Source organism: Anguilla rostrata, chromosome 17, assembly GCF_018555375.3.
Source record: "Anguilla rostrata isolate EN2019 chromosome 17, ASM1855537v3, whole genome shotgun sequence".
Taxonomy (NCBI): domain Eukaryota; kingdom Metazoa; phylum Chordata; class Actinopteri; order Anguilliformes; family Anguillidae; genus Anguilla; species Anguilla rostrata.
The window spans coordinates 27,758,770-27,786,757 of record NC_057949.1 but is presented as its reverse complement, the minus strand read 5'-3'; the positions used below and the strand labels follow the sequence as shown (position 1 = coordinate 27,786,757).

Below are 27,988 nucleotides of genomic sequence, written 5' to 3'. Positions count from 1 at the left end.
AAATGCCTAAATGTAAGTGTTATTTATTTTATTTTATTTTTTAAATGATGAGAACGCTGTTTATTTCATTGTAGTAGGACCGAAGGATAGAGAACCACATTACTACCTTTAATTCAATGACCACGCTATTAATGAATGAAATTTGGATGATGCTCAATAACAATGGGATCGACTGAGAAAAACGCTAAGCGAAGACTGTGACACGATGAAGGAACATACACTTGCCAGAGATGTGACTGTGAGATGCCCTGCTGATACTGTAAATTAATTAGCAAGTTCATGCTCAAAAAGTAACCTGATCGTAGTCGTCTGTACAACTTATTTAGTGTCTGTAATTAATCATTTTTACTGTATGCACAAGCAAATCTATACAGACCCTACAGTTCTCTCTTATGAGAAGGTAAGCATGTTGACATGTATTGTTATGCGAATAAAATTTTTTGCATTTTTTTTGGTGCCCTCCACCATTAGTTTTGAGGTGTCTTCAGAATTTGGAGCACTTTCAGAACTGAGTGTGTAGAGTGCCAATCACCCCCTTGTTCATGCAGTCATTTCCCTGTGACCCAAAATGCTGAATTTGATTTTTCCAAGGCCCAATTCCTGGTCAACCAATGGTAGGTCATATTGTTTCTTTTGTTTGCTGTTTAGATCTTTGAATGAGAATCTTGATGCCAGCTCCTTGAGTTTTTGAGTTTTTTTTTTCGCTCCCTGGGACCTGATGAAGGGCCGGTAGGCGGTGTTCTGTCGCCTCTGACCCCTGACCTGTATTTCAGAAATGCCATGACGGGACCTAATCTCCCTCTTGATCCCAGGAAAACCACGGGCAGATTTTAAGCAACGCTCTCTAACGGACCTAATCTTCCCTGATCCCAGAAAAGGAGGCGTGCCGGGTTCGAACCCAAAGCCCGCTAATCTGGAGCATTTAGCCCTCATTGCTTTTTAATGGAGCCGCGCGGAGACGCCGCCACTGAACGCGCTGAGGCTGACACAATGCGGCTATAGATAGATTTTTAATACAAAATGGCCGCACGCGGCGTCCATTTTTTTTTCTTCTTTTTTTTTTTCAAGGGGGGCTTTTGTGCCAAATTTGATCACCGCCGAATATGGAGATGGTGATGTCTTATAAAAGCTGTCAACGACTTGTTAGTGTGAGATGCCCGAGTTGTTGAAGGTACTTCTGCAGCTGCATTGTGTAGTGAATGATCAACGACAATAGACCTGCAGTCTAAAGCTCGCTTTAGTTTACCAATCAGGTTTCATTCTCTCTCATCTCAACTATTATAATATAGATAGATCTGTATCTGAGCATGTTTACTTCATAAATATACATTTCTGAAGATATTTCCATTTTAAAAACTACTTGAATCTTCTTGTTTGGATGCTTGGAGTAACCTCCATACCCTGCCTGTTTGTGACTTTTCAGAGTCTGGAGAAAGAACGTCTCACCTGTGATTGGATTTTCAGGTAAGATCTGATCATTTTGATTGTGTGCCAAATCCTTTCGTATTCTTAAAAAAAAAAAAAAGGCAAACGAAAGCAAAGGCACAATTTATTTAATTGTTGGATTGTTATTGAGTGAAATATAATAATTCTGTCCCCACAATCCTTTATTGTGTAAAAGATACCTTCTTCACAAATTCTTCACTGATATCACATTTGTGAACTGTGGCCTGGATTTGATCAAGACTTTGACATAGAATTAAAAGCAAGCTCACCGACACCTTTTGGTGAAGCAAAAATATGTCTTTGGAAAAACGAAATGCAAAATTCATTGTGAGTGAAAGTGTTAGGAAGAGCGTTGACTGGACCCGGGCCTGTGTCTCCGTGCCGGGCAGGATCGGAGAATGGGCGATGCCGAGATGGAGACCTTCGGGGTGGCTGCCCCGTACCTTCGGAAGCCGGAGCGGGAGAGGATCGCGGCGCAGAACAAGCCGTTCGACGCCAAGACAGCCTGCTACGTGGCCGACCCCAAGGTGGAGTACGTGAAGGGCAAGATCAAGAGCCATGACAACAGCTCCGTCACCGTGGAAACGGAGGACGGAAGGGTGGGTGCCCAAGAGATTCTTTCATCACTAAACCATTTCTGATGAAGTATAATATTGTGAAACTTCAAATTTTAACCCTTTGGGTGAAACTAAATTGCATTTTATATACACTTACAATGTTCAGCTGTATTACAAAAAGAAGGCCTTAGAACTGGGTTTTTATAGGTCAGGTAAACTTTCATTTCTAACCAAAATTTAAAATGATTCATTGGTATTCTGAATAGCCCCGCTTGTTCCGTTAAGAACTGTTATGATCATCTGACATTGATTCGAATCATTTATTGAACAAGATGGCTAAAAGCACATTCTGTAGGAACAAATCTTCAAGTGCCTGTTAACCGCATCTGCATGTAGTATTCCACTTAGATTCAGTTCCGATTTCGTGGATGTGAAGTGTGGACGCACAGGTCAGATTTCTTTGCATTTAAGTGTTTTTTTCTACATCGTACTGTGCGTGGCATTCATGTATTTATCCATTTTGTGCCCATGTGATGTATAAGAGGGAAATGTCTGAACACACAGGGCCACATGCAAATCACTTGTGATATTTGAAAAAAAAAAAAAAATCTGAATTGGGCTTGGTATGTGACTGTCTGTCTAAACCAGAAAAATACTCCCATTGTTCCGTAGTGTCTACAGTGATCCATATTTAATTGTCAATGTTCCCTGTTCTAAATAGCATCTCTTCTCTTTTTGGTTTAGTTTACAGTTTAAACGTTTATCAATTTCAGATGTAACATTTTATGTCCTATTCATGCTAAGATAAGTGTGTGTGTGTGTGTGTGGGTGGGTGTACTAAGAAGCCAACATAAGATCTGTGAGATGTAAAATACATTAAGTGAAGAAACATCCAACATAAATGTTGTCTAATCAATAGGGCAATAATGGCAGTTTCAGTGGTTTCTGCTCTTTTTGAAGCAGTGCTTTTTTTGTTTTTTTGCAGGTCGTCACGGTGAAGGCCGATGACATCCGGCCCATGAACCCCCCCAAATTTGACAAGATCGAGGACATGGCCATGCTTACGCACCTGCACGAGCCCGCCGTCCTCTTCAACCTCAAGGACCGCTACGCCGCTTGGATGATATACGTAATGACGCACCCGTCCGCTAACACACCCGTCCGCTAACACACCCGTCCGCTAACGCACCCGTCCGCTAACGCACCCGTCCGCTAACGCACCCGCCCTCTAACGCACCCGTCCTCTAACGCACCCATCCTCTAACGCACCCATCCTCTAACGCACCCATCCGCTAACACACCCGTCCTCTAACGTACTCGTCCTCTAACGCACCCGTCCGCTGACGCACCCGACCTCTAACGCACTCGTCCTCTAACGCACCTGTCCTCTAACACAACCGTTCGCTAACGCTCTCGTCCTCTAACGCACCCATCCGCTAACACACCCGTCCTCTAACGCACCTGTCCTCTAACACAACCGTTCGCTAACGCTCTCGTCCTCTAACGCACCCATCCGCTAACACACCTGTCCTCTAACACAACCGTTCGCTAACGCTCTCGTCCTCTAACGCACCCATCCTCTAACGCACCCGTCCGCTAACGCACCCGTCCGCTAACGCACCCTTCCGCTAACACACCTGTCCGCTAACGCTCTCGTCCTCTAACACACCCGTCCTCTAACACACCCGTTCGCTAACGCACCCGTCCTCTAACACACCCGTCCTCTAACGCACCCATCCGCTAACACACTCATCCTCTAACGCACCCGTCCTCTAACACACCTGTCTGCTAACGCACCCGTCCGTTTATTATGAATGGAGCTATAATTCTGTAACTGGACCTGCTCAATGACATTATAACGTACATGGCCTTTCCACACATTTATCAAATACCTTCTGGCCTTCTGGGCTTCTGGTGTACCCTTACAACGTCAAACAGGCCATTTTCTGCAGGTTTATATTACATTACATTACATTTATTTGGCAGACGCTTTTATCCAAAGCGACGTACAAAAAGTGCATTTTCAGCATATTCAGAAGATTGTTTTTGTCGACATTCCTGAGAACTACGTTGACGTTGATTCTCTCGAACTGCCTGCCATAAGACATGAGCTGTGCTGTCCGCAGAGCCGTGAGGAGGAGGGAGGAAAGGCGTATGAACTCTCTTTCTTTTTGCAGACCTACTCCGGGCTGTTCTGTGTGACCGTGAACCCCTACAAGTGGCTCCCGGTGTACAACCCCGAGGTGGTGGCGGGGTACAGGGGCAAGAAGAGACAGGAGGTCCCCCCCCACATCTTCTCAATCTCTGATAATGCCTATCAGTTCATGCTCACCGGTATTATCACCTCTGTGTCGATCCATTAATATCAGTATTATCTCTATGTTGTATGCTGTATTTCCATATTCATACATGTGTCAAGTATGGATTTATATATTTTTCATTTTTTAAATTAAATCAGAGAAATACAGGGGGTAGAATATAATGTACTTGGTGTGACAGTGCAGTGAAATGTACACGGCGTCATGCGGTAAACCCGTGAGTGCATTCAAGATAACATAAAAACTTTGTGATGCAATGTCAGCTGCAACTTGCAAAAACCTACCAATACATTATGGCCCCATTATGTCAGTCGGTCTCCTGTCTAATGCGTGTTACTGATCTCCTTTATTTTTGATGTATTTAAAGAAGCAGTTTTTCTCTTGAGTGATAACATTCTCCAACCATTTCTCCCCACATGTACTGTTCTCTTTGCCTGCAATCCTTCCCCGTGGCAACAAACGTTCATATTTGTTTTTTCTTTTCCTTTCTTGCAGATCGTGAGAATCAGTCTATCCTGATCACGTGAGTACCTCCTCGGAGACGGGGGCTGAGGCGCATGAACGTGTTTTAAATGCACGGCTTGTCTGCTTCACTGCTGTGTTAAGTGTATGTATGTATGTATGTATTGTAAAGCGTCTTTGAGACCATGAAAAGTGCTATATAAATTACATTTATTGTTATTATTATTATTATTATTATTATTATTATTATTATTATTATTAATATTAATAATAATAAAAATAATAATTTTTGCTTTGCATTTTTTCCTGCAGCGGAGAATCCGGCGCAGGGAAGACAGTGAACACGAAGCGGGTCATCCAGTACTTTGCGACAATCGCTATTGGAGACCCCAAGAAGAAGAAGGAGCTGCCACCGGGAAAAATGCAGGTTCTGTTACAGATGAGAGAGGAGAGAGAGAGAGAGTGTGTGTGAGAGAGAGAGAGAGAGTATGTGCACGTGTGTGTCAATGTGTGTGTGTGTGTGTGTGTGAGAGAGAGAGAGAGTGTGTGTGTATGTGTGTGTGTGTGTGATTGTTTTTGTGTGTGTGTGCGTACGTGCGTGTGTGAGTGCGTGCGTGTATGCGTGCGTGTGCGCATGCGTGTGTGTGTGAGAGAGAGAGTGTGTGAGTGTGTGTGTGTGTGTGTGTGAGAGAGAGAGTGTGTGAGTGTGTGTGCGTGTGTGTGTCAATGTGTGTGTGTGTGAGAGAGAGAGAGAGTATGTGTGTGTGTAGGTGTGTGTGAGTGCGTGTGCTTGCGTGTTCATGCGTGCGCGTGTGTGTGTGTGAGTGCGTGTGTCCGTGCGTGCGTGTGTGCATGTGTGCGTGCGTGCGTGCGTGTGTCTGGACAAAAAACATTGTTCGTTTCACTCCTTTAGGGAACGCTGGAAGATCAAATCATTTCGGCCAACCCCCTGCTGGAGGCTTTTGGTAATGCCAAAACTGTGAGGAACGACAACTCCTCTCGCTTCGTGAGTATGTTTAACTCAATCGAACGGTTGGAAAAGCATGAAATAAGGGCTTTCTTCTGTGCTGCCTGTACCTTTCTGTGTTTTCTCTTTTACACATAAACAGAAAATAGATGTGTTTTGTGCAATGGCATTGCAGAAACTGCATGACAAAGACTTACTCAAACAATGTTAAATAAATAAATCACTCCAGGGTAAATTCATCCGAATCCACTTTGGAACAAAGGGGAAGTTGTCTTCAGCTGACATTGAGACTTGTGAGTTTGCTTTATCAGAACTTTATTTTTGAGTCCATGTATATTTTAAACTATTGAGTATCCTGTAGATTAAGCAGGAGCAGAGGTGACCTCTGGTGATGTCTTACTCCTGCAGATCTTCTCGAAAAGTCCAGAGTGACGTTTCAATTGCCAGCAGAGAGAAGTTATCACATCTTCTATCAGATCCTGTCCAATAAGAAGCCAGAGCTGATTGGTTAGTGCACCACCCTGTAATAAGAGGCCAGACTTGATTAGTCAATGTTCCATTTTTATAATGAGAGCCAAAAGCTGATTTGCTAATACACCACAGTATGACAGGAGTCCTGAGCTGATTGGCACACACTATTGATCATCAGTGACTGGTATTGTGGGTAATTTCTCAGATGCTTCTGCCCTCACCATTTAGTTTCTTCTCGCAATAACGAGCGACTTTTTAATAGAGCTTCTCATGGGTTATTAAAAGTTATCAGAATAAAAAATAGGTAACTTATATTAGTTTGTAATTCTTCACCATTACAATTAGTTACACGGTAAAATCGTAACATCATGAATGGTTTCCCCCACCGATGTTTGAGAAATGTTTTCTTAAAACTAGAGTTTAATTATATTTGCCCATGTAATAATGATTTTTAGAACTAATAGTTTTTTTTTTTATCCCTTAGAGATGACCCTGCTCACCACCAATCCGTACGACTATCCCTTCATCAGCCAGGGGGAGATCACGGTGCTGAGCATCAACGACACAGAGGAGCTGATGGCCACTGACGTGAGCGGAGTTTCCATCTTCTCCCCTTTCTGTTGTGACTACAGCAGACCGTTCAAGAAAAAAAGCTTACACTGCAAAAACCAAAAAGTATTCTTTCTTAAATGAGACGAAACGATTGCCAATGGGGTGAGACCGTTTTGACTCATTTGGGGGGGGGGGGGGGTAATGGGGTAAGCGAATTTCACTTGTCAAGCAAACGGTTCCTTAAAACAGGCTAATATTTTCTACTTGAGAGAAAAAAATAATATTTTATGTCTCATTACGAGAATAAAAAACTTGTTAAGACTGACTTTTTTTTGCAGTGTGTCTTCCCTAAACCCTGGAGGAATACTGCTTGTGCATAAGGCAAGGTGTTGATTCTGAAAGAAATAGGCTGTCTCGAGGCTGTCTGTTGCTGTTTATTTTCATTTGTCATTGTCTGTTTCTGACAGTTTCTGATGTGTCATATGTGTCAAACCTTTGCTGGTAATTGATTACCTTTGGGATACTTGCCCGCATTTATTCAACATATCCAAAACATTATTGGTTAGTTTGTTCAGGTGCTAATTTAAAAAATGACAGAAAACATTCTTCTGTCATTATGTGAGGTTTTTGTTTGTCGTTCTATGGTGCCTGTGGATAACAGGTGTATGTTCTCTGTTTAATTTCTATGTGCTCACTCAATTGTGTAGACATTTCCAAAAGAAATACGGACCTACTGCCACATGAATATGTGTGAATTAAACAAGACTTCCTGGTTGTGCAGAGTGCCATAGATATCCTGGGCTTCAACGCTGAGGAGAAGATCGGTATCTACAAGCTGACCGGCGCTGTGATGCATCATGGGAACATGAAGTTCAAGCAGAAGCAGCGGGAGGAGCAGGCAGAGCCCGACGGCACCGAGGGTGACGTGACACACACATTTAAAGTCTTCAGATGTTTTTGTGAAGAGCAAGGATTGACTCCTGAGTAACATTCCTATTCCTGTTGTTTGTTTGTGTGTGTGTGTATATGTGTGTGTGTGTCTGTATGTCTGTGCATGTGTCTGTACTGTATGGGTGTGTGTGTGCGTGCGTGCATGCACGCACGTGTGTGTCTGTGTGTCTGTCTGTGCATGTGTCTGTATGTGTGTGTGAATGTGTGTCTGTCTGCCTGTGTCTGTATGTGTGTGCGTGTGTGCGTGTGTGTGTGTGTGTGTGTGTGTGCGTGTATGTGCGCGTGTGTGTGTGTGTGTGTGCGTGTGTGTGTTGGTGTATGCTGGTGGGTGCTGCATGTCCTACAGTGGCTGACAAAGTGGCTTACCTCATGGGGCTGAACTCGGCTGACCTGCTGAAAGCTCTGTGCTACCCCAGAGTGAAGGTGGGGAACGAGTACGTGACCAAGGGCCAGACCGTGCAGCAGGTATTTCAGTAAGACTCTGTTTCAGTGCAGCAGGTATTTCAGTAAGACTGTCTGATTCAGTCCAGCAGGTATTTCAGTAAGACTCTTTGTTTCAGTCCAGCGGGTATTTCAGTAAGACTCTGTGTTTCAGTCCAGCAGGTATTTCAGTAAGACTCTGTGTTTCAGTCCAGCAGGTATTTCAGTAAGACTCTCTGCAGCTGGTATTTCAGTAAGACTGTCTGTTTCAGTGCAGCAGGTATTTCAATAAGACTCCCTGCAGCAGGTATTTCAGTTAGATCCTCTGTGTCAGGTATTTCAGTAGCATGATGCATCTGCAGCTTTGTCCAGCTGCCTGGCTGGGCACGGCACTTCCCTTCACATTCCGATCTAACGTCTGCGTTCCCAGGTTTATAACTCCATGGGCGCCCTCTCGAAAGCGGTTTATGAAAAGCTGTTTTTGTGGATGGTGACTCGGATAAACCAGCAGCTGGACACGAAGCTGCCCAGGCAGCATTTCATCGGCGTGCTGGACATCGCCGGGTTCGAGATCTTTGAGGTGAGCCTGTCTGAATGGAGACCACAGACGTTCACTAAATGGCACAGAGTGAATTCACCACTGGTAATAACTCTGAGCTCTGAATGTGGGCCCCTGTCGTCTCAGATGAACAGCCTGGAGCAGCTGTGCATCAACTTCACCAATGAGAAACTGCAACAGTTTTTCAACCACCACATGTTTGTGCTGGAACAAGAGGAGTACAAGAAGGAAGGGATTGAATGGGAGTTCATCGACTTCGGCATGGACCTCGCTGCCTGCATTGAGCTTATTGAGAAGGTAAAACCATCTCTTTCCTTCTACCTTTAAAACACACGCAGTGCTCTTGTTAATGGCAACAGTAGCGTTCCGATAGATACCATACTGCATGCAAGGAACATAGACAAAATGTGTGCCTGTATGGACCATCGGTCCTAAACGCAGCGCACATCCCCGACAGCCAATGGGCATCTTCTCCATCCTGGAAGAGGAGTGCATGTTCCCGAAGGCGACAGACACCTCTTTCAAGAACAAGCTCTACGACCAGCACCTCGGCAAGAACAGCAACTTCCAGAAGCCCAAGCCCACCAAAGGCAAGGCTGAGGCCCACTTCTCCCTGGTGCACTACGCCGGCACGGTGGACTACAACATCGCCAGCTGGCTGGAGAAGAACAAGGACCCGCTCAACGACACCGTGGTGCAGCTCTACCAGAAGGCGGGACTTAAGCTGCTGTCTCAACTGTTCGCCACCTATGCTTCAGTCGATGGTAAAACAGTCAGTGACCCCCAAGTCCCCCAATTTAAAACAAATTATATTATTTAAATATTATTTATTATATATATATATATATTTATTTTTATTTATTTAAAAAAAAATATATATTTATATGCATATGTATATGTCCTTTCTTTTTTAAAGCGGATGGAATCAAGAAAGGTGGAAAGAAGAAAGGTTCCTCTTTCCAGACGGTGTCCGCACTTTTCCGGGTAATGCCATTTCTGCCCGTCCTGTGAAAGTCACTGTGTGAAAGTGCTGTCGTGTGCTGAGGTGTGCTCTGAGCACGGCGACAGGCCGCGTGAAGAAAGTGGCTCTTCCTCCCGTTTGACCGCAGCTGTGGTTTGTCGTCCCCTCAGGAGAACCTGAACAAGCTGATGGCCAACCTCAGGTCCACCCACCCTCACTTTGTGCGCTGCATCATTCCAAACGAAACTAAAATGCCCGGTGAGTAGAAAAAACCAGCCAACGGCCTCTCTTTCCCCCGCTCGTCCCTTAGATCCCGCCTCTCTTTCCCCCACCCGGCCCTTAGATCCCGCCTCTCTTTCCCCCACCCGTCCCTTAGATCCCGCCTCTCTTTCCCCCACCCGGCCCTTAGATCCCGCCTCTCTTTCCCCCGCTCGTCCCTTAGATCCCGCCTCTCTTTCCCCCACCCGTCCCTTAGATCCCGCCTCTCTTTCCCCCACTCGTCCCTTAGATCCCGCCCGGCCCTTAGAGAATCTACGATGATAATAAAAATTCTGAACGCGTTTCTGCGTTTTCTCGGGTCTCTGGCTCCGCGTTAATACCTCGGTTCACTCGCTCCGCGGTGTGACTTGGCACTTTTTTGGTCTCGCCGCTCGTTGAGTGTAAATCGTCCCTGTCCTCAGGCTCCATGGACCACCATCTTGTCCTGCACCAGCTGCGCTGTAACGGCGTGCTGGAGGGGATCAGGATCTGCAGGAAGGGCTTCCCCAGCAGGATCCTCTACGGCGACTTCAAGCAGAGGTATTACTGTGGTCTCTCCCTTTCGGTGCGGGATGACTTTTTTGAGGCCCGCCCACTGAATCGTGGTCTGACGGGCGGGCTTTCAATCACTTTTCACGGTTTGCCTTGCCCCCTCCCCTTCCCATCACCCTCCATCACCCCATCACCTCAATCACCCCATCACTCCCATCACCTCCATCACCCCCATCCCCCCATCACATCACCCCCATCACCCCCACCCCCACCACTCCCATCACCCCCACCCCCCCATCACTCCCATCACCCCCATCCCCCCATCACATCACCTCCATCACCCCCATCCCCCACCCCCCATCATCCCAATCACCCCCATCACCCCCATCACCCCATCACTCCAATCACTCCAATCACCCCACCCCCCCATCACTCCCATCACCCCCATCACCTCAATCACCCCATCACCCCCATCCCCCATCACATCACCCCGTCACCCCACCCCCCATCACTCCCATCACCCCATCACCTCAATCACCCCACCACCCGCATCACCGCAATCACCCCCATCACCCCCACCCCCCATCATCCCAATCACCTCCATCACCCCCATCACTCCATCACTCCAATCACCCCCACAGATACAGGATCCTGAATGCGAGTGCTATCCCAGAGGGACAGTTCATCGACAGCAAAAAGGCCTCCGAGAAATTACTCTCCTCCATCGATGTGGACCACGCTCAGTACAAATTTGGATACACAAAGGTAAGAAACCACACAAATTCTGGATAGCCTGCCGTGTGAGTGTATTGGCATCGTTGCCTTATTTCCCTGAATAGTTAACCCCTGTGATACGAAGTGGGTTTGCGTTTAGAGTAAAATTGTTATAATATAGTTGCCTTGTGATCTTCAGAGTAAACAAAGAATTATTTGTTTCATGCTGAGACAAAAATGGGAAAGAAGTGAAGACTGAGGTCTGATGTCCTCAAAAAGGATAGCCAATCACTGACCTTTATTAGCTGATTAGAATTGAGCACTACAGCAAAAACCATATGCAGTCAAACAATGATTAGTTAACAATGTGTTCGTTTATTTGCAGTTCATGAAGCCTCACACGTACATCTCTATAACAAGGCTCCTCAGTGGATGAGCTGTATTTCTCTTTCTGTTTCCATGGCAAATGCTCACGGTTTTTTCAGCTCACCTGGCTCACCTTATGCCACCTGTTCCTTACCTGACCCAGGTGTTCTTCAAAGCCGGGCTCCTTGGCCTGCTGGAGGAGATGAGAGACGAGCGCCTGGCGGTGCTGATGACCCGCCTCCAGGCCGTTTCCCGCGGTTACGTCACCCGTCTGAAATTCAAGGAGATGACCCAGAAAAGGTCCACATTTCTTCCTCTTCTGCTCTAAATTCCAGACCAGGGGATGGCAGTCCTTGTTATGAAGTGCCAGAGATGGTCGTTCCTGGTTTTTTGTACATCCAAAGGCGTAGCTATATCACTGGATTAATTTGAATTAATCGGGTTTTAATGGATGCGGGTGACCGTTGTGATCAAGCTCAGGTGGAACTAAAACCAGAAACGTCTTTGGCACTCAAGGACCAGGGTTGCCGAACCTTGTGTTAGACCATAAATGGTACAATATGCTGGTCTCTGCAAACATTTCTCTCATGTCTAAAGCACCATTTTTGTTTAAACTCAAATTTGAATTTTTAGATTTTTAGAGATAAGGGAATCTTGTTTTGAAAATTCATTTGAGGTTCAGTGTTTGCTTGGACAGAACATTATAAAGCAGACTCTAATGTTCCTTAAACATATATTATAATATTTTGGTATTGAAAATACAACTGTCTGACTCAACTCCAACGGAAGGTCCAACATACAGTATGAGGTATCTAAAGCCTGTGTAAACTGTAGGTAACCATAAACACTTCATAGTAAGTCATAAACCATTATGCACATCAAAGGGGGTGTGCTATGTCACTGTTCATAGAATCAATTGCAAAAAAGAGAACGGCAGTTGGTACAGTCGACTGTGGTCATGCCATGTTTGTGAAGGTAAGACGTAGTGCTTATGAGCGCTGCATTTATAGCTTTTAAACTGGACCATGAAACAGCATCACCATTACATTTTTTTTCAAAATGTACTATATGTGTTCCTGTATTCAGGGAGTCCATATTCATCATCCAGTACAACATCCGCTCGTTCATGAACGTGAAGAACTGGCCATGGATGAGGCTCTTCTTCAAGATCAAGCCCCTGCTGCGTAGTGCCGAGGCGGAGAAGGAGATGCAGACCATGAAGGAGGAGTTCGTCAAGCTCAAGGAGGAGTTCGCCAAGTCCGAGGCCCGGAGGAAGGAGCTGGAGGAGAAGATGGTGGTCCTGGTCCAGGAGAAGAACGACCTCTTCCTGCAGATTCAGGCGGCAAGTTATTACTATTTTGACAGTTTGAAATTCCAGATAAAGAATTATTAATCGTGTATCATGCGATACAAGTCTGACATTCAGCACATAGATGTGGGCCTTGCAACACAACACACAACTCTCTCCACAGAGATTTTTCACCCCTCTGGATGTCTAGATTCTGGATGTTGCTCACTTGGACCTGGTCTCCCTCCACAGGAGAGAGAGAACCTATCGGACGCGGAGGAGCGTTGTGAGGGTTTGATAAAGAGCAAGATCCACCTGGAGGCCAAGATGAAGGAGTTCTCCGAAAGGCTGGAGGAAGAGGAGGAGATGAATGCGGAAATAACCGCGAGGAAGAGGAAGCTGGAGGACGAGTGCTCAGAGCTGAAGAAGGACATCGACGACCTGGAGCTCACCATCGTCAAAGTGGAGAAGGAGAAACATGCTGCAGAAAACAAGGTCAGTGCCCTCATTTCTCCTGTCTGCTACTGCACCTGTCAGTCACCACTCCAATAAGTGACATCACAATACTGGACTATTCATTTTGTAATTCTGCTATGTGTACAAAACCAGGTTGCAATGTGTTTTTGCCCTTGGCCAGTGCATTCTCTATCATCTGGGTGGTTAGAACATATGCATTACATACATGTACCAGCAATATTGGTGTATTCATTCAAAAGATTTTGAAATCATTCAAATGGTTCATAATTTTTCATAATGGTTATGTGGGATGTCCTTGATACAGCTGTTTTGCTTCAGTGGTATTTAAAACCAGTGGTATTAAAATCAGTGGTATTAAAACCAGTAGAATTAAAACCAGTGATATTAAAGACCAGTGGAATTAAAACCAGTGGTATTAAAAGCCAGTGGAATTAAAACCAGTGGTATTAAAACCAGTGGTTGTCCGCAAGGAAGAAACAGAGGAGGCGGAAAACTCCCCGTTAAAGGTGACTTCCATCCGCAGGTGAAAAATCTGATAGAGGAGTTGACCACCCTGGAGGACTCCCTTCTGAAATCGACCAAGGAGAACAAGGCTCTCCAGGAGGTCCACCAGCAGACCCTGGATGACCTGCAGGCCGAGGAGGACAAAGCCAACGTGCTGACCAAGACCAAGGCCAAGCTGGAGCAGCAGGTCGACGATGTACGCAAACGGCAGTCGATTAAACCTATTTCAGAAGTTTTTTTTCTGTTTTCATGCATCTTTTAATGATTTCACGACTAGAAAGTTATCACAGTAAACCTGGCTGTTTTGTACCCTGTTCACTACAGTTTTACAGCGAAGCCTTAAAACGGGTCGTGCGTTTTTTTCTGTCGTTCTGTCCAGCTGGAGGGGGGTTTGGAACAGGAGAAGAAGATTCGGGCGGACCTGGAAAGGACCAGAAGAAAGCTGGAGGGAGACCTCAAGCTGTCCCAGGAGGCCATAATGGACCTGGAGAACGAGAGGCAGCAAATGGACGAGAAACTGAAGAAGTAGAGAAACCGGTTTCATTTCTTTCTTTTTTTTACTCGCAGTTCATAAGCAGCTACAGCTTACGTGCTTATTACATGTTATCTGACGGTAATAACAGGTAACATTTCAAAGAAAGATCAACTATATGTTGTTTGGAGGTTTAGTTGAGGTGCTAAATGTGGTTTTCTGAAAAAAGATAGTTAGTTTGCGTAGTTTGTGTTTGTTTTTTGTTTTTTTGTTCGGTGAGCAAACTACATATTCCGGATGAATATCTTATTTTTATTTTTATTTTAATACTTGAGAAGTTAACTATTTTTTCCGGGTTAAATTTTAAAAAGTTTTTGTTCCTACCTTATTATAAACGAGCTCTGGTTGCAGTGGAAGATTGAAATGTTGACGCCTCGCTCCTGCAGGAAGGATTTTGATCTCAGCCAGCTGCAGGGGAAGGTGGAGGACGAGCAAAATCTGAGCTCACAGCTTCTGAAGAAAATGAAAGAACTTCAGGCGAGTCAATGTCATTTTGGGAGGGCTTCAGCAGGGAGGTTGTGATGGCCTCGAGCGGTCATAACAAGGTTAACTTTACCAGCGCTTAATACTTTAAAATACCTTTATTTAAATGTTCTGACAAGGGTGAACAGGGATTGGGTAAACCAAGATTTATTCTGAAGATGGAAATCATATGCATGTATTCAATGATACATTTACGTATTATTTTGCTCAGTGGGTAGATGTATTTCTCAAATGTTCTTTGTTTTTAAAAATAAAAAAACAAAAGCAAAACATCAGTTACAGCTATATCTAATATAAATATTAATGAGACTCACATTCTTTTATGTATATAACCTCTAGATAGTCTCCAGGTTTGCATCCAGTGTGATAGACGATGTGGGTACCAGGTCCATGGGGGGATTTTAACCATGATTCTCTGTGTAAATATCTGCAGGCCCGCATTGAGGAGCTGGAGGAGGAGATCGAGGCCGAGCGTGCTGCTCGGGCCAAGGTGGAGAAGCAGAGAGCCGAGCTCTCCAGGGAACTTGAGGAGATCAGCGAGAGGCTCGAAGAGGCCGGCGGCGCGACCGCCGCTCAGGTCGAGATGAACAAGAAGCGCGAGGCGGAGTTCCAGAAGCTGCGCCGGGACCTGGAGGAGTCCACCCTGCAGCACGAGACCACCGCCATCGCCCTACGCAAGAAGCAGGCCGACAGCGTGGCAGAGCTGGGAGAGCAAATCGACAACCTTCAGCGCGTCAAGCAGAAGCTGGAGAAGGAGAAGAGTGAATACAAACTGGAAATCGATGACCTCACGAGCAACATGGAGGGAGTTCTGAAAAACAAGGTACGTGTCCTCCTTTACTGCCGGGCCTGATCTCTTCTAGGAGATACCTCCAAAAGGGCAGAGCCAGACCCGCCATTCACATGAAATTAGTCAGTTTTTATTGTTCCCTTGACATTTCAGTCTTGGAGTAGTTCTGATATCTTTCTGTGCGTTTCAGGCTAACCTGGAGAAACTGTGCCGTAGTCTTGACGACCAAAATAGCGAGTTCAAGGCAAAAGCTGAGGAGGCCCAGAGGGCACTGAATGACTTCACTACCCACAATGCTCGCCTGCAAACCGAAAATGGTGAGACTGAAATTTCACAGTGATCACTGATGAAGAGGCGAACGCACTCTGCGCACGTTTTTTACTTGTGCAAGCTAATGAAACATCCAAAAGGGTCCAAATGGATTCCAGGTAACCTTTATCTCGCCGCTGTGACAGGTGAGGTCACACGTCAGCTGGAGGAGAAGGAGGTGATGGTCACCCACCTCAACCGGAGCAAAGCACAGCAGGCCCAACAGGTCGAAGAGCTGAAGAGACTCTTAGAGGAGGAGATAAAGGTGCTCGAAACACTTCTCAAATAACTCCACCATTTATATTGCAGTGGTTATATTTTTGGCCCTAACTTTGGTCAGACCTTGTGAAGCGTATACTGACAGCTTAAAATCCTTTGAAAGAATTTCTAAGCGTTTTCTGTGTGTGCAGGAATTCAGGTCAGATGGTAAAACTTACATTTTGATTAAATTTTGTCACATCAGGAACGAAGACCGGCATTCAATCAACATTTGTCCGTAACTTCACAAACCTATATAAATAAATTTTGGCTTTTTGTTGTCAGTCGACAATGTTGATTGAATCTACAATTTGCATATGTGTTATGCCATCCTTTATAATGGATAGCATTTGAGTATTATTCTATTAAAAGACATTGCCAACATACTTTGAATAAAGTGCGACCTTTTTATTTTTCTTTATAATTGGTTTACTTGAAGGTTATTATATTTATTTGCTTTTCATTGATATGTAATGTTTATTCAGAAATGATTTTAAAAAATGAATGTTTATGCGCTACATTACCTGCTTTTTTAGGCCAAGAACGCCCTGGCCCACGGTCTGCAGTCGGCCCGCCATGACTGTGACCTGCTGAGGGAGCAGTTTGAGGAGGAGCAGGAGGCCAAGGCCGAGCTGCAGCGTGGAATGTCCAAGGCCAACAGCGAGGTGGCTCAGTGGAGAACCAAATACGAAACCGACGCCATCCAGCGTACTGAGGAGCTGGAGGAGGCCAAGTAAGCGGACGGACCCAAGTACTTTATTCCCCACCTTGAATGAATTCCAGTGTTTATGGGCCTGCTTACGTAAGGATTTCGTTTTTAGCACAGGCTGTGGGGACAGCAAGAGCATCGTTTACCTGCTTACCTGGTATTCTGTTTTTGTACACCAGGAGTCAGTAATTCTGTTTTTGTCCACCAGGAGTCAGTAATTCTGTTTTTGTCCACCAGGAGTCAGTATATTCACAGACCGAAGGGTTCGGCAATGCCTGTGTCCTCTCATTGTATTCTAATTAAGTCTCGCAGCAGCATTTAATAGTCTAGTAAAGAAGATTTTAGCTGTGTTTAAACATGCTGCTACAATTACTTACCAGCCTAATCGTTTCAGGAGTGCACTGAGGAGCTGCGGGAGGCTAATTAAACAATTTAGCTCCCAGTGCCTTTTTGAAATGACAGAGCTGCGCTGGCTACCGCTGATTCCCCCCCCCCCCGCCGAATTTATCCCCGAAGGAAGAAGCTGGCTCAGCGTCTGCAGGATTCCGAGGAGCAGACGGAGGCGGCGAACTCCAAGTGCGCCTCCCTGGAGAAGACCAAGCAGAGGCTGCAGGCCGAGGTGGAGGACCTCATGATCGAGGCTGAGAGGGCGAACGCGGCCACCGCCGCCCTGGACAAGAAGCAGAGGAACTTCGACAAGGTGTTAAATGGACTGCATTTATATAGCGCTTTTATCCAAAGCGCTTTACAATTGATGCCTCTCATTCGCCAGAGAAGTTAGGGGTTAGGAGTTAGGTGTCTTGCTCAAGGACACTTCGACATGCCCAGGGCGGGGTTTGAACCAGCAACCCTCCGACTACCAGACAATCGGTCTTACCTCCTGAGCTATGTCGCCCCCGTTCTGGGTCGGCTCGGCGCTCTCCGACCCGCACATCGCTGTGCGGGTTTCTGTGCGGTGCTCCTCAACACTTTGGAATGTATCTTTAATTAACGTTAATAATGAAGGCTATTGTAACGCTATAATTGTGCATGCTATAATTCATATTTTAGAGTAGTTTTTTTTCATGAAGGTAATGGGGGTGGCGTTTGTAATATTTGAAAGTGGGGGGCGGGGTGGGTAGGAGATGCACTCCCTGTCACACGCGGCCCAGTATCAGTTGCAGGGGTTGTGGCTCTCATCTAGGATATAATGGCTGATTAATCCATAAAATGAGACTGTAGGGTGTGGCTCCTCCCAGGTCCTCGTCGAGTGGAAGCAGAAGTACGAGGAGAGCCAATCGGAGCTCGAGTGCTCCCAGCGAGAGTCCAGGGCCCTGAGCACCGAGCTGTTCAAGCTGAAGAACTCCTACGAGGAGGCCCTCGACCACCTGGAGACCATCAAGAGAGAGAACAAGAACCTGCAGCGTAAGTTTCTTCTTCCTGAAAGAAGATTCTGCGTCCTCGTGGATATACATTATTATGTATAGATGTCAGCTTAAGGTTATATCGCACAGCTAGATACTACAGCTCAGGTTTAGCTATCTTCTTGCTCAAGGGTAAGATCAGAAGTTATCTTCTTCTTAAACTTCATAATATTTAACCTTTGTTGAGCTCAGTTTCAGCCAGTTTTAAAGAAAATTATGGGAAAAAAACAATAATACTTTAAAACGAATGCAAAACACAAAAGTTTTCCACTTGTACAGAATGAGGTTAATGGTTATGTAGTGAAACGGATATTTTATGTAGTGTAAGTCAGGCCGTAAAGTGGAATGAGGTGATGGGGGCTGGTGAATAAAGTCATCGCATGAAAACAGAAAGAAACGACCAGAATTACTGGAAAAAAATTCAAAAGAAAATGAAATAAAAACGCAGGAACATTCACGTGCTTGTCTCATCGTTTGCAGAGGAGATCGGTGAGGTGTCTGGACAGGTCGCCGATTCCGCGAAGACGATTCACGAGCTGGAGAAAACGGTCAAACAAGCCGAACAAGAGAAGCTAGACGCCCAGAGTGCTCTTGAGGAGGCTGAGGTAAACCAGAATGAGCTGACAAGCATGTCTACTGGTTTTCTGGTTTTTCATTTTATTATTTCTTTGATTTTCATAATTTAGTTACACTGAGATTGTTCATCACCGGTTTATGAAAACTCTTGTTCAATAGGCACAAAATATTTACTTTCTTATATACAAATTTATGGACAAATTGAATTTTGATTGGTCTGATTCCAGGCCCTAGAGAAATGTTCAAATTATTGTATTTTCCTATGTTCCAAATTTGCTTCCATATATGAAAGTGATTAGGATAAGTCCATGCAAGTGTACTGTATGGGAGAGATGATATTTTGCTGTAGCACTTTGTGGTATCACAATGAATACTTGAAGACCCAATGTTGTCATTTCTTCAGTCTTCTCTGGAGCAGGAGGAGGCCAAAATCCTGCACATCCAGCTGGAGCTGAACCAGGTGAAGTCAGAGGTGGACCGCAAGGTGGCGGAGAAGGAGGAGGAGATGGACCTGCTGAAGAGGAACTACCAGCGGACGGTGGACGCGCTGCAGAACACGCTGGACGCCGAGACACGGAGCCGGAACGACGCGGTGCGGGTCAAGAAGAAGATGGAGGGCGACCTCAACGAGATGGAGATCCAGCTGGGCCACGCCAACCGCCAGGCCGCCGAGGCGCACAGAAACCTGCGCCTGGTCCAGGGCCAGCTCAAGGTGGGCTCCGCCCGCCGGGCCGGCTCCGCCCGGCTCGTCTCCACGGCAACCAGGCGCTCTGCCCGGAAAAGGAAAAATGTTCCGATTGTGTCGGAGTGTAGGATTAAAGGTTAAAATGTGGGATGTGTACTGCAGATGTTTTATTCATCGTTATTTATTGTTATATCATACCCAAGTGCGGGTGTGACACAAAAACCCCTCCCCTCCTCTCTTCACTGTAAAGTGCTTTGAGATCATGAAAAGCATATAAATACATTATTATTATTATTATTATTATTATTATTATTATTATTATTATGTTGCAAGGGAGAAAAAAATAAAGAATCACAGGATTCCAGATCATTGACTTCTCTTGTTTTCAGGTGGAATTTAATTTCACTGCAGTGCAGGTATTGAACATTACGTGTTTGCGCGTGTGTGTGTCTCGTTGGTCTGCCAGGATGCCCAGATGCATTTGGACGATGCCCTCCACGGGCAGGAGGACCTGAAGGAGCAGCTGGCGATCGCGGAGCGGAGGAACGCCCTGATGACGACGGAGATGGAGGAGACGCGGGCCGCGCTGGAGCAGTCGGAGAGGGGGCGCAAGCTGGCCGAGCAGGAGCTGGTGGACACGAGCGAGAGGATGCAGCTCCTGCACTCGCAGGTCGGGCACAGCGTAACCTTTGACCTTTGACCTTTGACCTTTAGCATACCCCTGCCTCTTGTCTGCAGCGGGAATCTCAAACTGCAGTCAGGACTGCTGTGTCTGCTGGCGTTTTGGTATCTTTTACGCAGCAGTGAGCTTAGGCTTTGGAAGCAAGGTGTGTGGACTCAATGGACAATCAAAGACTTAACTTAAATCACTCACTGTGTGTACAGATACTGCAGACTTGAGTTTGAGATCCCTGGTATACAGGAACATGGCTTGGATCTCCTGCTTGAGCGACATCTCTCATCCTGCTTATCATCCCATCCTTTTACTACTCCTCGCAGAACATCAGTCTCATGAACTCGAAGAAGAAGATGGAGATTGACATCTCGCAGCTGCAGTCAGACATCGAGGACGCCGCCCAAGAAGCAAGAAACGCGGACGAAAAAGCGAAGAAGGCCATCGTCGACGTGAGTGCTGGTCCCACCAGAGACCACTGCGCCCCCGTGTCTGACTGGTATTTAGGAAGACGACAAAGGATTTGAATCAGAGAAAGGCCCGTGTCCAAGTGATCGGTTAGTATTTATTAACTCACATTTTATATGTTTATTTAATAGGCTGCCATGATGGCAGAGGAGCTGAAGAAGGAGCAGGACACCAGCGCTCACCTGGAGAGGATGAAGAAGAACCTGGAAGTCACGGTCAAAGACCTGCAGCACCGCCTGGACGAGGCCGAGAGTCTGGCCTTGAAGGGCGGGAAGAAGCAGCTCCAGAAACTGGAGAGCCGGGTAAATGGGAAACGGGTTTATAACTATTTTTGACGGCGGTGTTGCGAAAACATCAGCTATTAATAGCGAGCGTTTGTCGTGTTTCTTATTTCAATGACACGCCCCCACCCCCCCGCACTGTGTGCTCAGGTTCGAGAGCTGGAGAACGAGCTGGAGGCGGAGCAGAAACGTGGGGCGGAGACAATGAAAGGGGTTCGAAAGTACGAGAGGAAAGTGAAGGAGCTCACGTTTCAGGTGACGTGGAAAACGGGTTCACAAGACGAACCCCGCAGTTCACATGGTAGACCCCACAGTCTGCCTTCAGTATGTTATGATATTCTGCAGCAAAATCACCTTCAGTGTGTTGGGTTATTCAGCAGCAAAATCACCTTCAGTATGTTGGGTTATTCAGCAGCAAAATCACCTTCAGTGTGTTGGGTTATTCTGCAGGAAAATCACCTTCAGTGTGTTGGGTTATTCAGCAGCAAAATCACCTTCAGTATGTTGGGTTATTCTGCAGGAAAATCGCCTTCAGTGTGTTGGGTTATGCAGTAAAATCACCTTCAGTGTGTTGTGATATTCTGCAGCAAAATCACCTTCAGTATGTTGGGTTATTCAGCAGCAAAATCACCTTCAGTGTGTTGGGTTATTCTGCAGGAAAATCACCTTCAGTGTGTTGGGTTATTCAGCAGCAAAATCACCTTCAGTATGTTGGGTTATTCTGCAGGAAAATCGCCTTCAGTGTGGTGTGATATTCAGCAGCAAAATCACCTTCAGTGTGTTGTGATATTCAATTAACTAATTAAGGCATCTTTGGACTTATATGTAGAAGATTTTACATGGTTTGCACACAGAGCACTACTAAAATAAAGGAAGCGCTTGAATAAATGAGGGGTAAATGTACTGAACGCAGGTGCTTTCGCACACTTTAATTACGTTGCCGTGGGAGTTAATTAAGCGATTAACATCCCAGTGCGCTCACAGTGTGTATAAAAACAGCTCGGCAGGCCCAGTTGTCCATCGTCATGACTGCCATAGAAGAAGTCTCAGTGGGTTTGAAAGCCAGGTGGTTTGTAGGGACCCGTTCACACATTCAGCAGGAGCTTCTGTGACAGACTGCGGGGGAACTTGCTGATTTTTTCACGAGGAACACTGACTGAGGTGACATTGTGACATGGAAGTTTGAGGTAAAGGTATGATCAACTAGCTGCAATTGTGGTTTAAACTGCGTACTCTTCGACCAGGACATTATGGCATTGGTTTGCCAGGCAAGGCAAAGCACAAACTCTGCCTCAGTAACTGAATCAATGGATCGCAAATATCAAGTTAAGGTGTGAGCTGGGCACTTTGTTGGGCACCTCACACAGAGATTCATCATGGCTAGTTTTTCCTTTATTTTTTGGCCGTCTCTGTCATGTAAACCATGTTGTATAGCCGTATATATGCATACACCATTCAGCTACAATGTAATGTAATGTAACTATCCTTCCTGCTAATTGGCAGGCTGAGGAAGACAAGAAAAATGTGGCAGGACTGCAAGACCTGGTCGGCAAGCTACAGCTGAAGGTGAAAGCCTACAAGAAGCAGTGTGAGGAGGCGGTGAGTGATATTATAATGCATTCATATAATTATGGTAATAATGATGGTAATGACAATGGTTATCATTTTCAGTGTAGTACAATAGGTAAGGATGTGGGGTTGGAACCTAAAAGTTGAAGTTTCAATTCCCAGATATTACACAGCTGCTGAGCAAGGTACTTGCTGAGCAACCTGCATTGCTTCAGTATATATCCAGCTGTATAAATGAATACAGTATAAAAAATTTCAACGTTGTGTAAGACGCTTTTATCCAGAGCATCTGCTGAATGCCAGTTATATAAATATGCAATTATTATTTTTATTATTATTTTGCTTCTTCTTTTTTGTGTGCGTGTATGAACGGCAGGAGGAGCAAGCTAACTGCCACCTGGCCAAGTTCAGGAAGGTGCAGCACGAGCTGGAGGAGGCGGAGGAGCGAGCCGACATCGCAGAGTCCCAGGTCAACAAGCTGAGGGCCAAGAGCCGCGATGTCGGCGGGAAGGTGGAGGAGTAGCGGGGGCTGGAGGTCACCGGAGGTCGCCAGAGGTCGCCGGAGGTCACCGGAGGTCACTGAAGGTCACTCGTGTCACATGGTATTGGAATACTCCGCACTTCGGGAATTTAAAAAACGATATTCCGTTTCTTGGGAACGCCTCTGGAGTATTCACCTCCACAGGGTTTTTTTTGTTAAAATATTTACCAAAAAATAAGGGCTGCTGTTTTGGTATTTTGGGTGGAAATCAAAAAACAGCGTTAAATATCAGATTAAATATATTGTATTATTACCCCAAGTAGTTTAATAGGCTTATGTGTGCCTGCAATAGAAGGCTTACTCATTAGCATATTCATACTGTACGTGTATACTTCCTTATTTACATTTATGAGTGCATATTTTATGTGTGAATGTAGGGAGGTGAGTAGACCTGTGGAACAGCAACAGATCACATGACTGATGCACCTTGGGAAGTATTAACCCTTCCTGCTCACTTGTTCACTCATTCCTCTACCTACCTGGGATTTGGCCTTTTCATTTTTTGTTCATTATAAAATCATGACGCTTGTTCCAGTAGTCAACATTATGGATGAGCCATAAAGTTGGAGTTTTGCTTTGGCCAGCCAGAGTGGTTATGATTTCATTATTTAATACAGTTATGTCAAAAATATGAAATACAAGCAAAAGCTACATTCAATATTCACAATTGTATTTCGGAAATGAATCAGGTTGAGCTCACCAGCTGTTGTATAACTCTACTTTTATTTTCATGGAGGAAAGATGAACCCTTCAGCCAATAAACATTAAGAACATAAAGAACCAAGAGCAGTAATTTGTGTGTTATGTTACTAACCAAATATAGTAATAATTCCCCCACCATGTAAATCGCACATAAGCAATGATCTGAGTGCAAACAAGAACGTGGCTCGCTACATATGGAGAGAACTGGGTGCACATGGCAAAGTAATAAAGCTCCCTTTGACATTTATAAAAATAGTAAGTTTTTTTTTTAAAGTGTGAGGCGTTTCATCAAGGTTGCTGAATATGTAAAATTCATACATTGTAAGGATCCTTACCAAAAATAATTGTCTTTAAAAATGAAGAACCTAAGTACAAAAAAGGCATTCCTAACATTGTACCTGAAGTGTTTATGTTTTTTTCTTTATACTACACTGCATCGCACCATATTCTCCCCAGAACATAATCCACTTGGTCTGTTAGCTTCGAAATTTTATTTTACATTGTCTAGTGGTACATCTACAAAATGAATAGAATATATTATGGCATCTTTGGCAAAAATATGTTGGCTGCATATTGCGGTGGTGTAGGCTGTTTCTCTGTGCACCTGAATCTTTCACACAGATTTACTGGAAGCCAACGGGAGAAAGGCATCACCACCTGTAGGAAGAAAAAAACTTGAAATTGGTTCAAGTGTCACTATTTGAATGTTTCCAAAGATTTTTGAGAAGTAGGAAGCCCCAGAGGTGTTGTAGGTTAGTGTCGTCCCTGGTTACCCATGACCAGTGCAAGGCTGCCCAAACCCTCTCCTGTTCATTAACCCCCATTAGAACAGCAATGTCACCGGAAACTGATACTCTGCAAACATCCGTTTAGAGGTGCAGTTTATCCTGAACTAAGACTTTGTAGCTGCTGCAGGACACTGAGAAGGGATAAGGGCGTACGAATGCTGTGAGTGCGAAATGCAGTTGGGAGGGGGGAAGTGCGGCCATTTTAGTCAAGGGCAGGCAGCACAGCAGAGGAAAGACGTCTTCAATCTGCAGTCATCCATTACATTGAACATTACAGGCATTTAGCAGACGCTCTTATCCAGAGCGACTTACACAACTTTTTTACTTACTGTAGCATTTACATTGCATCCATTTTTTACAGCTGGATATGTACTGAAGCAACGCAGGTTAAGTACCTTGCTCAAGGGTACAACGGCAGTGTTCGACCCAGGAATCAAACCCCGCCCCTACCACAGTATATATATGGAAACAAAATATCATCAGGTAATTTATTCACCATATAAAACATACTACAGTGTGCAAAGTCATCTTATGGATGTCCCTAAAATTTCCCCAAATGTCTGCAGACATGGTAAAAAAAAAAAAATAATTTTAAGTCACTTGACCACCAACATATTATTAGAAATTTTTCTTTAATAGGAAATAAACAAGAAAAAGAAATCACACGGTACATTGTCATATGTTGTTTGGGAATTAAGAACATACCATAATAATCAGCCCCACAGGCGTGAGAGATGGCTGATGATGAAATAATGACTTGCACTTCAATGCTGCCTGAGTAATTATTGAACAAACATAGATGAGACATGTGATTGGCTGGTAGGCAAACCCTGATGTACAGATTTAGCGGAGTCTGAATCACACTGTTTCAACAGCTGAAAGGTCCTTTCTGGCCCCCAGCCAGTAGTCAGGGACTCGATATACACAAACACATGGCATATTTCATATGAATGTATGCAAAAAGCTTACATACTTACTACTTACGTATTGCTTAAAAAGAATCTGGTGAAAGAAAGATAATACAGGCACAATGAGCAGCAGTAAAAGCAAAGGATTAGGTTAGTGTGCGATTGCATCCATTTAGATATTTTTAATAGTATCCGGCATCAAAGGCTTTGAAAGAGGTCTTTTTATTTTTAACCATGCGTTGAGAAAATGTATTAAGATAAATTGTCCAACATATTGCATCTCAATAAGTGTCATCACTACGGTTTTTTTTTTTTTTTAATTGGGAATTTATCAGGGTATATATATATGTTGGGAGAGAGCATTGCATTTCTTAGAACTGCAGAAAGAAATCCTGTTCTAGAGAAGTAGTCAATTTAAACTGGTTTAAATCAAGAATACCTGGTTTTCCAAAAACAAATCCCCGCCCCCTCCAAAAAAAACCCTTATAACCAAATAACACGAGGCAAATACTCCTTTCCAGAACTAATTACTGTTCCTAATAACTGTTAGCAAAATGACACGTGCACATCACAGTAAATTACTGTACCTTACATACAGCTCATCCCCAAGGGAAGCATTAAATATTCTATCCCCTTAGACATAAACATAAGTCGCATTTAATACAATAAAGTAAATATAAAGACATCAAACTTCACGCAGGATGTTTACTCACCATGCTGAGGGTGCAGGGAGCCGACTGGAGTGTCTCTCCGAGGCTTTTATAAAATGGAGCTGAAGAAGAAAAAAATGGAGTCCGCCCATATGTGCTGTGGCTGTTGATCATCCACAGCTCAGCTTGACTTTCCCTTTCTGGAAAAGTCGGGAGTTATCCAACACAGCCTTCCTGTGCATCTGACGTGACATCGGACACAGTTCCATATGACACGAGCCATCACACCTCCCTATGCAACAGTTCACTGGGCGCCATGTTGCTCTGTCTCCAATGGCGATAATAAGGAAGCCAAAAGGGGTCATATGGATAGCTTGTACCCCATGAATTTGCGCGTATTTAATTCACGTAATTCATACGTAACATAATTCAAAGATCATACAAGCTAAATAATTTTCAGTATTACTAGTGTATTTCAGTTTTTCCTGGATAATTGAACAAGTTATAACATTTAAGGTCTTAGGAGGATTAAGCCATTTTTCATTTGATTAGATACTGCAGACCTCCCCACTGTCGGGTCCTAACTGGTTTTAATGAGGGGTTTGTCAGGCCAAACTTTTAAGAATCCACCTATTTCAAATTCCTCAGAGTTTATATCAGTTTCCCTGGCACCTGGCTACCTGTCCTCCAGGTAGAGAGACCTGTCGCTTTGGTGGATGGGTTTCATATGAATTTATCTTCGCCACTGACAAGATAAATAAAGAATTATCAAATTTGTGATGGTTTGCTTTGAGATTGACGATGCAAATAATTTTTATTATTCTAAGTGGCAAATGAGTCAGCTCTTTTCTAATTTCTCTGCTATACACTGAACAATTGAGCCTATTAGTGATATGTGTATTTGGAAGTGTATTTTTAAAGTGTTCTTAAGCAGTATGTTCTGTTTAGACAGGTGGTAATTTGAATGCATCTCCTTCAGATGTCCCAACAACCTTGACGTGGAGCACAGTAGCCTGATATCTTTGGTGTGTTAACCTGCGAGCAAACTGGATTTCCCTCTGGAGAACAGCGGTTGCTCATTGAATTAGAGCTAACAATACTAGCGTGGCTAACTGGCTGACTGGTTTCACATTGCAGAACAGGCATTGTCAATCCAGGTTATTCCTGATTCGGCACTATTTTTAATCTCAGCTCATTTTCCAGCCCAGCGGTAGATGTGGGTTGTGAATTTTCCGTTCTGTGCTCACACTATTAGTAATGGCAGCTATTAGTGATTTTATAGCTGGAATATATACTGCGTTTAAGCAGGAGTGTAATCGCATGTCAGAATGGTAACTTAGAATATATCTGAAGTAATGTGAGGCCAGTATGCTTATGCAGTATCTTCTGTGTATTTCTGGAACCATTGAAAATGTCAGGTCAGCTGTGCAAACTTTCCATTGCATTTCATTTCATTGGATTAACTATATTTTAAAATAATTCCCAGTCATTTTTGCAGTCAAAGATGATTTAAGTCTTTTTGTGCTTATACTAAGTTTTCTTCCTATTAGAGAATTGTGGTCAAATAATTGGATCAAATTTTCTACCCTCGTATTATGCAGTAAAGCACAGAAATTTTTTCACCTCAATTAGAGGAAAACTAGAAAATAATATTGCAAACTGCAATATCAAAGAGAGAAAAACAAAAGGGAACATTGTAATCCCTTCTTTCATTATTTTTACGACTAATGTAGGCAGTAAACAGTACTCACAACTTTTGTACAAACCGTTTATTGATGATCATATTTATGACAAGTAATTTATCATTTATATCTTGTAGGTGCATCTTACACTTGACTTGCTTCTTTAGTTGTATAAATTGATGTGCATAAATCAATACATTCTCCCCATGGTGGCACAC

General features: G+C 44.4%; 1 protein-coding gene across 1 annotated transcript; it reads left to right on the top strand.

The window, feature by feature from the left end:
• Positions 1-721: 721 nt before the first annotated feature.
• On the top strand, positions 722-23,820 carry LOC135244187 (myosin-8-like). The gene is made up of 40 exons (XM_064316452.1): positions 722-1,171; positions 1,424-1,464; positions 1,836-2,045; positions 2,989-3,132; positions 4,181-4,337; positions 4,817-4,844; positions 5,096-5,210; positions 5,697-5,789; positions 5,980-6,043; positions 6,159-6,257; positions 6,706-6,809; positions 7,555-7,693; positions 8,071-8,189; positions 8,575-8,724; positions 8,830-9,000; positions 9,161-9,467; positions 9,620-9,687; positions 9,835-9,922; positions 10,345-10,462; positions 11,056-11,179; positions 11,658-11,794; positions 12,581-12,836; positions 13,035-13,277; positions 13,783-13,959; positions 14,143-14,288; positions 14,682-14,772; positions 15,212-15,601; positions 15,759-15,885; positions 16,024-16,142; positions 16,672-16,868; positions 17,361-17,544; positions 18,083-18,248; positions 18,728-18,852; positions 19,227-19,535; positions 19,975-20,178; positions 20,508-20,633; positions 20,781-20,951; positions 21,081-21,185; positions 22,434-22,529; positions 22,876-23,820. Exons 3-40 carry the CDS (start codon positions 1,845-1,847, stop codon positions 23,020-23,022), a joined length of 5,805 nt encoding a protein of 1,934 aa, XP_064172522.1. The 5' UTR covers positions 722-1,171; positions 1,424-1,464; positions 1,836-1,844; the 3' UTR covers positions 23,023-23,820.
• Positions 23,821-27,988: the final 4,168 nt, after the last annotated feature.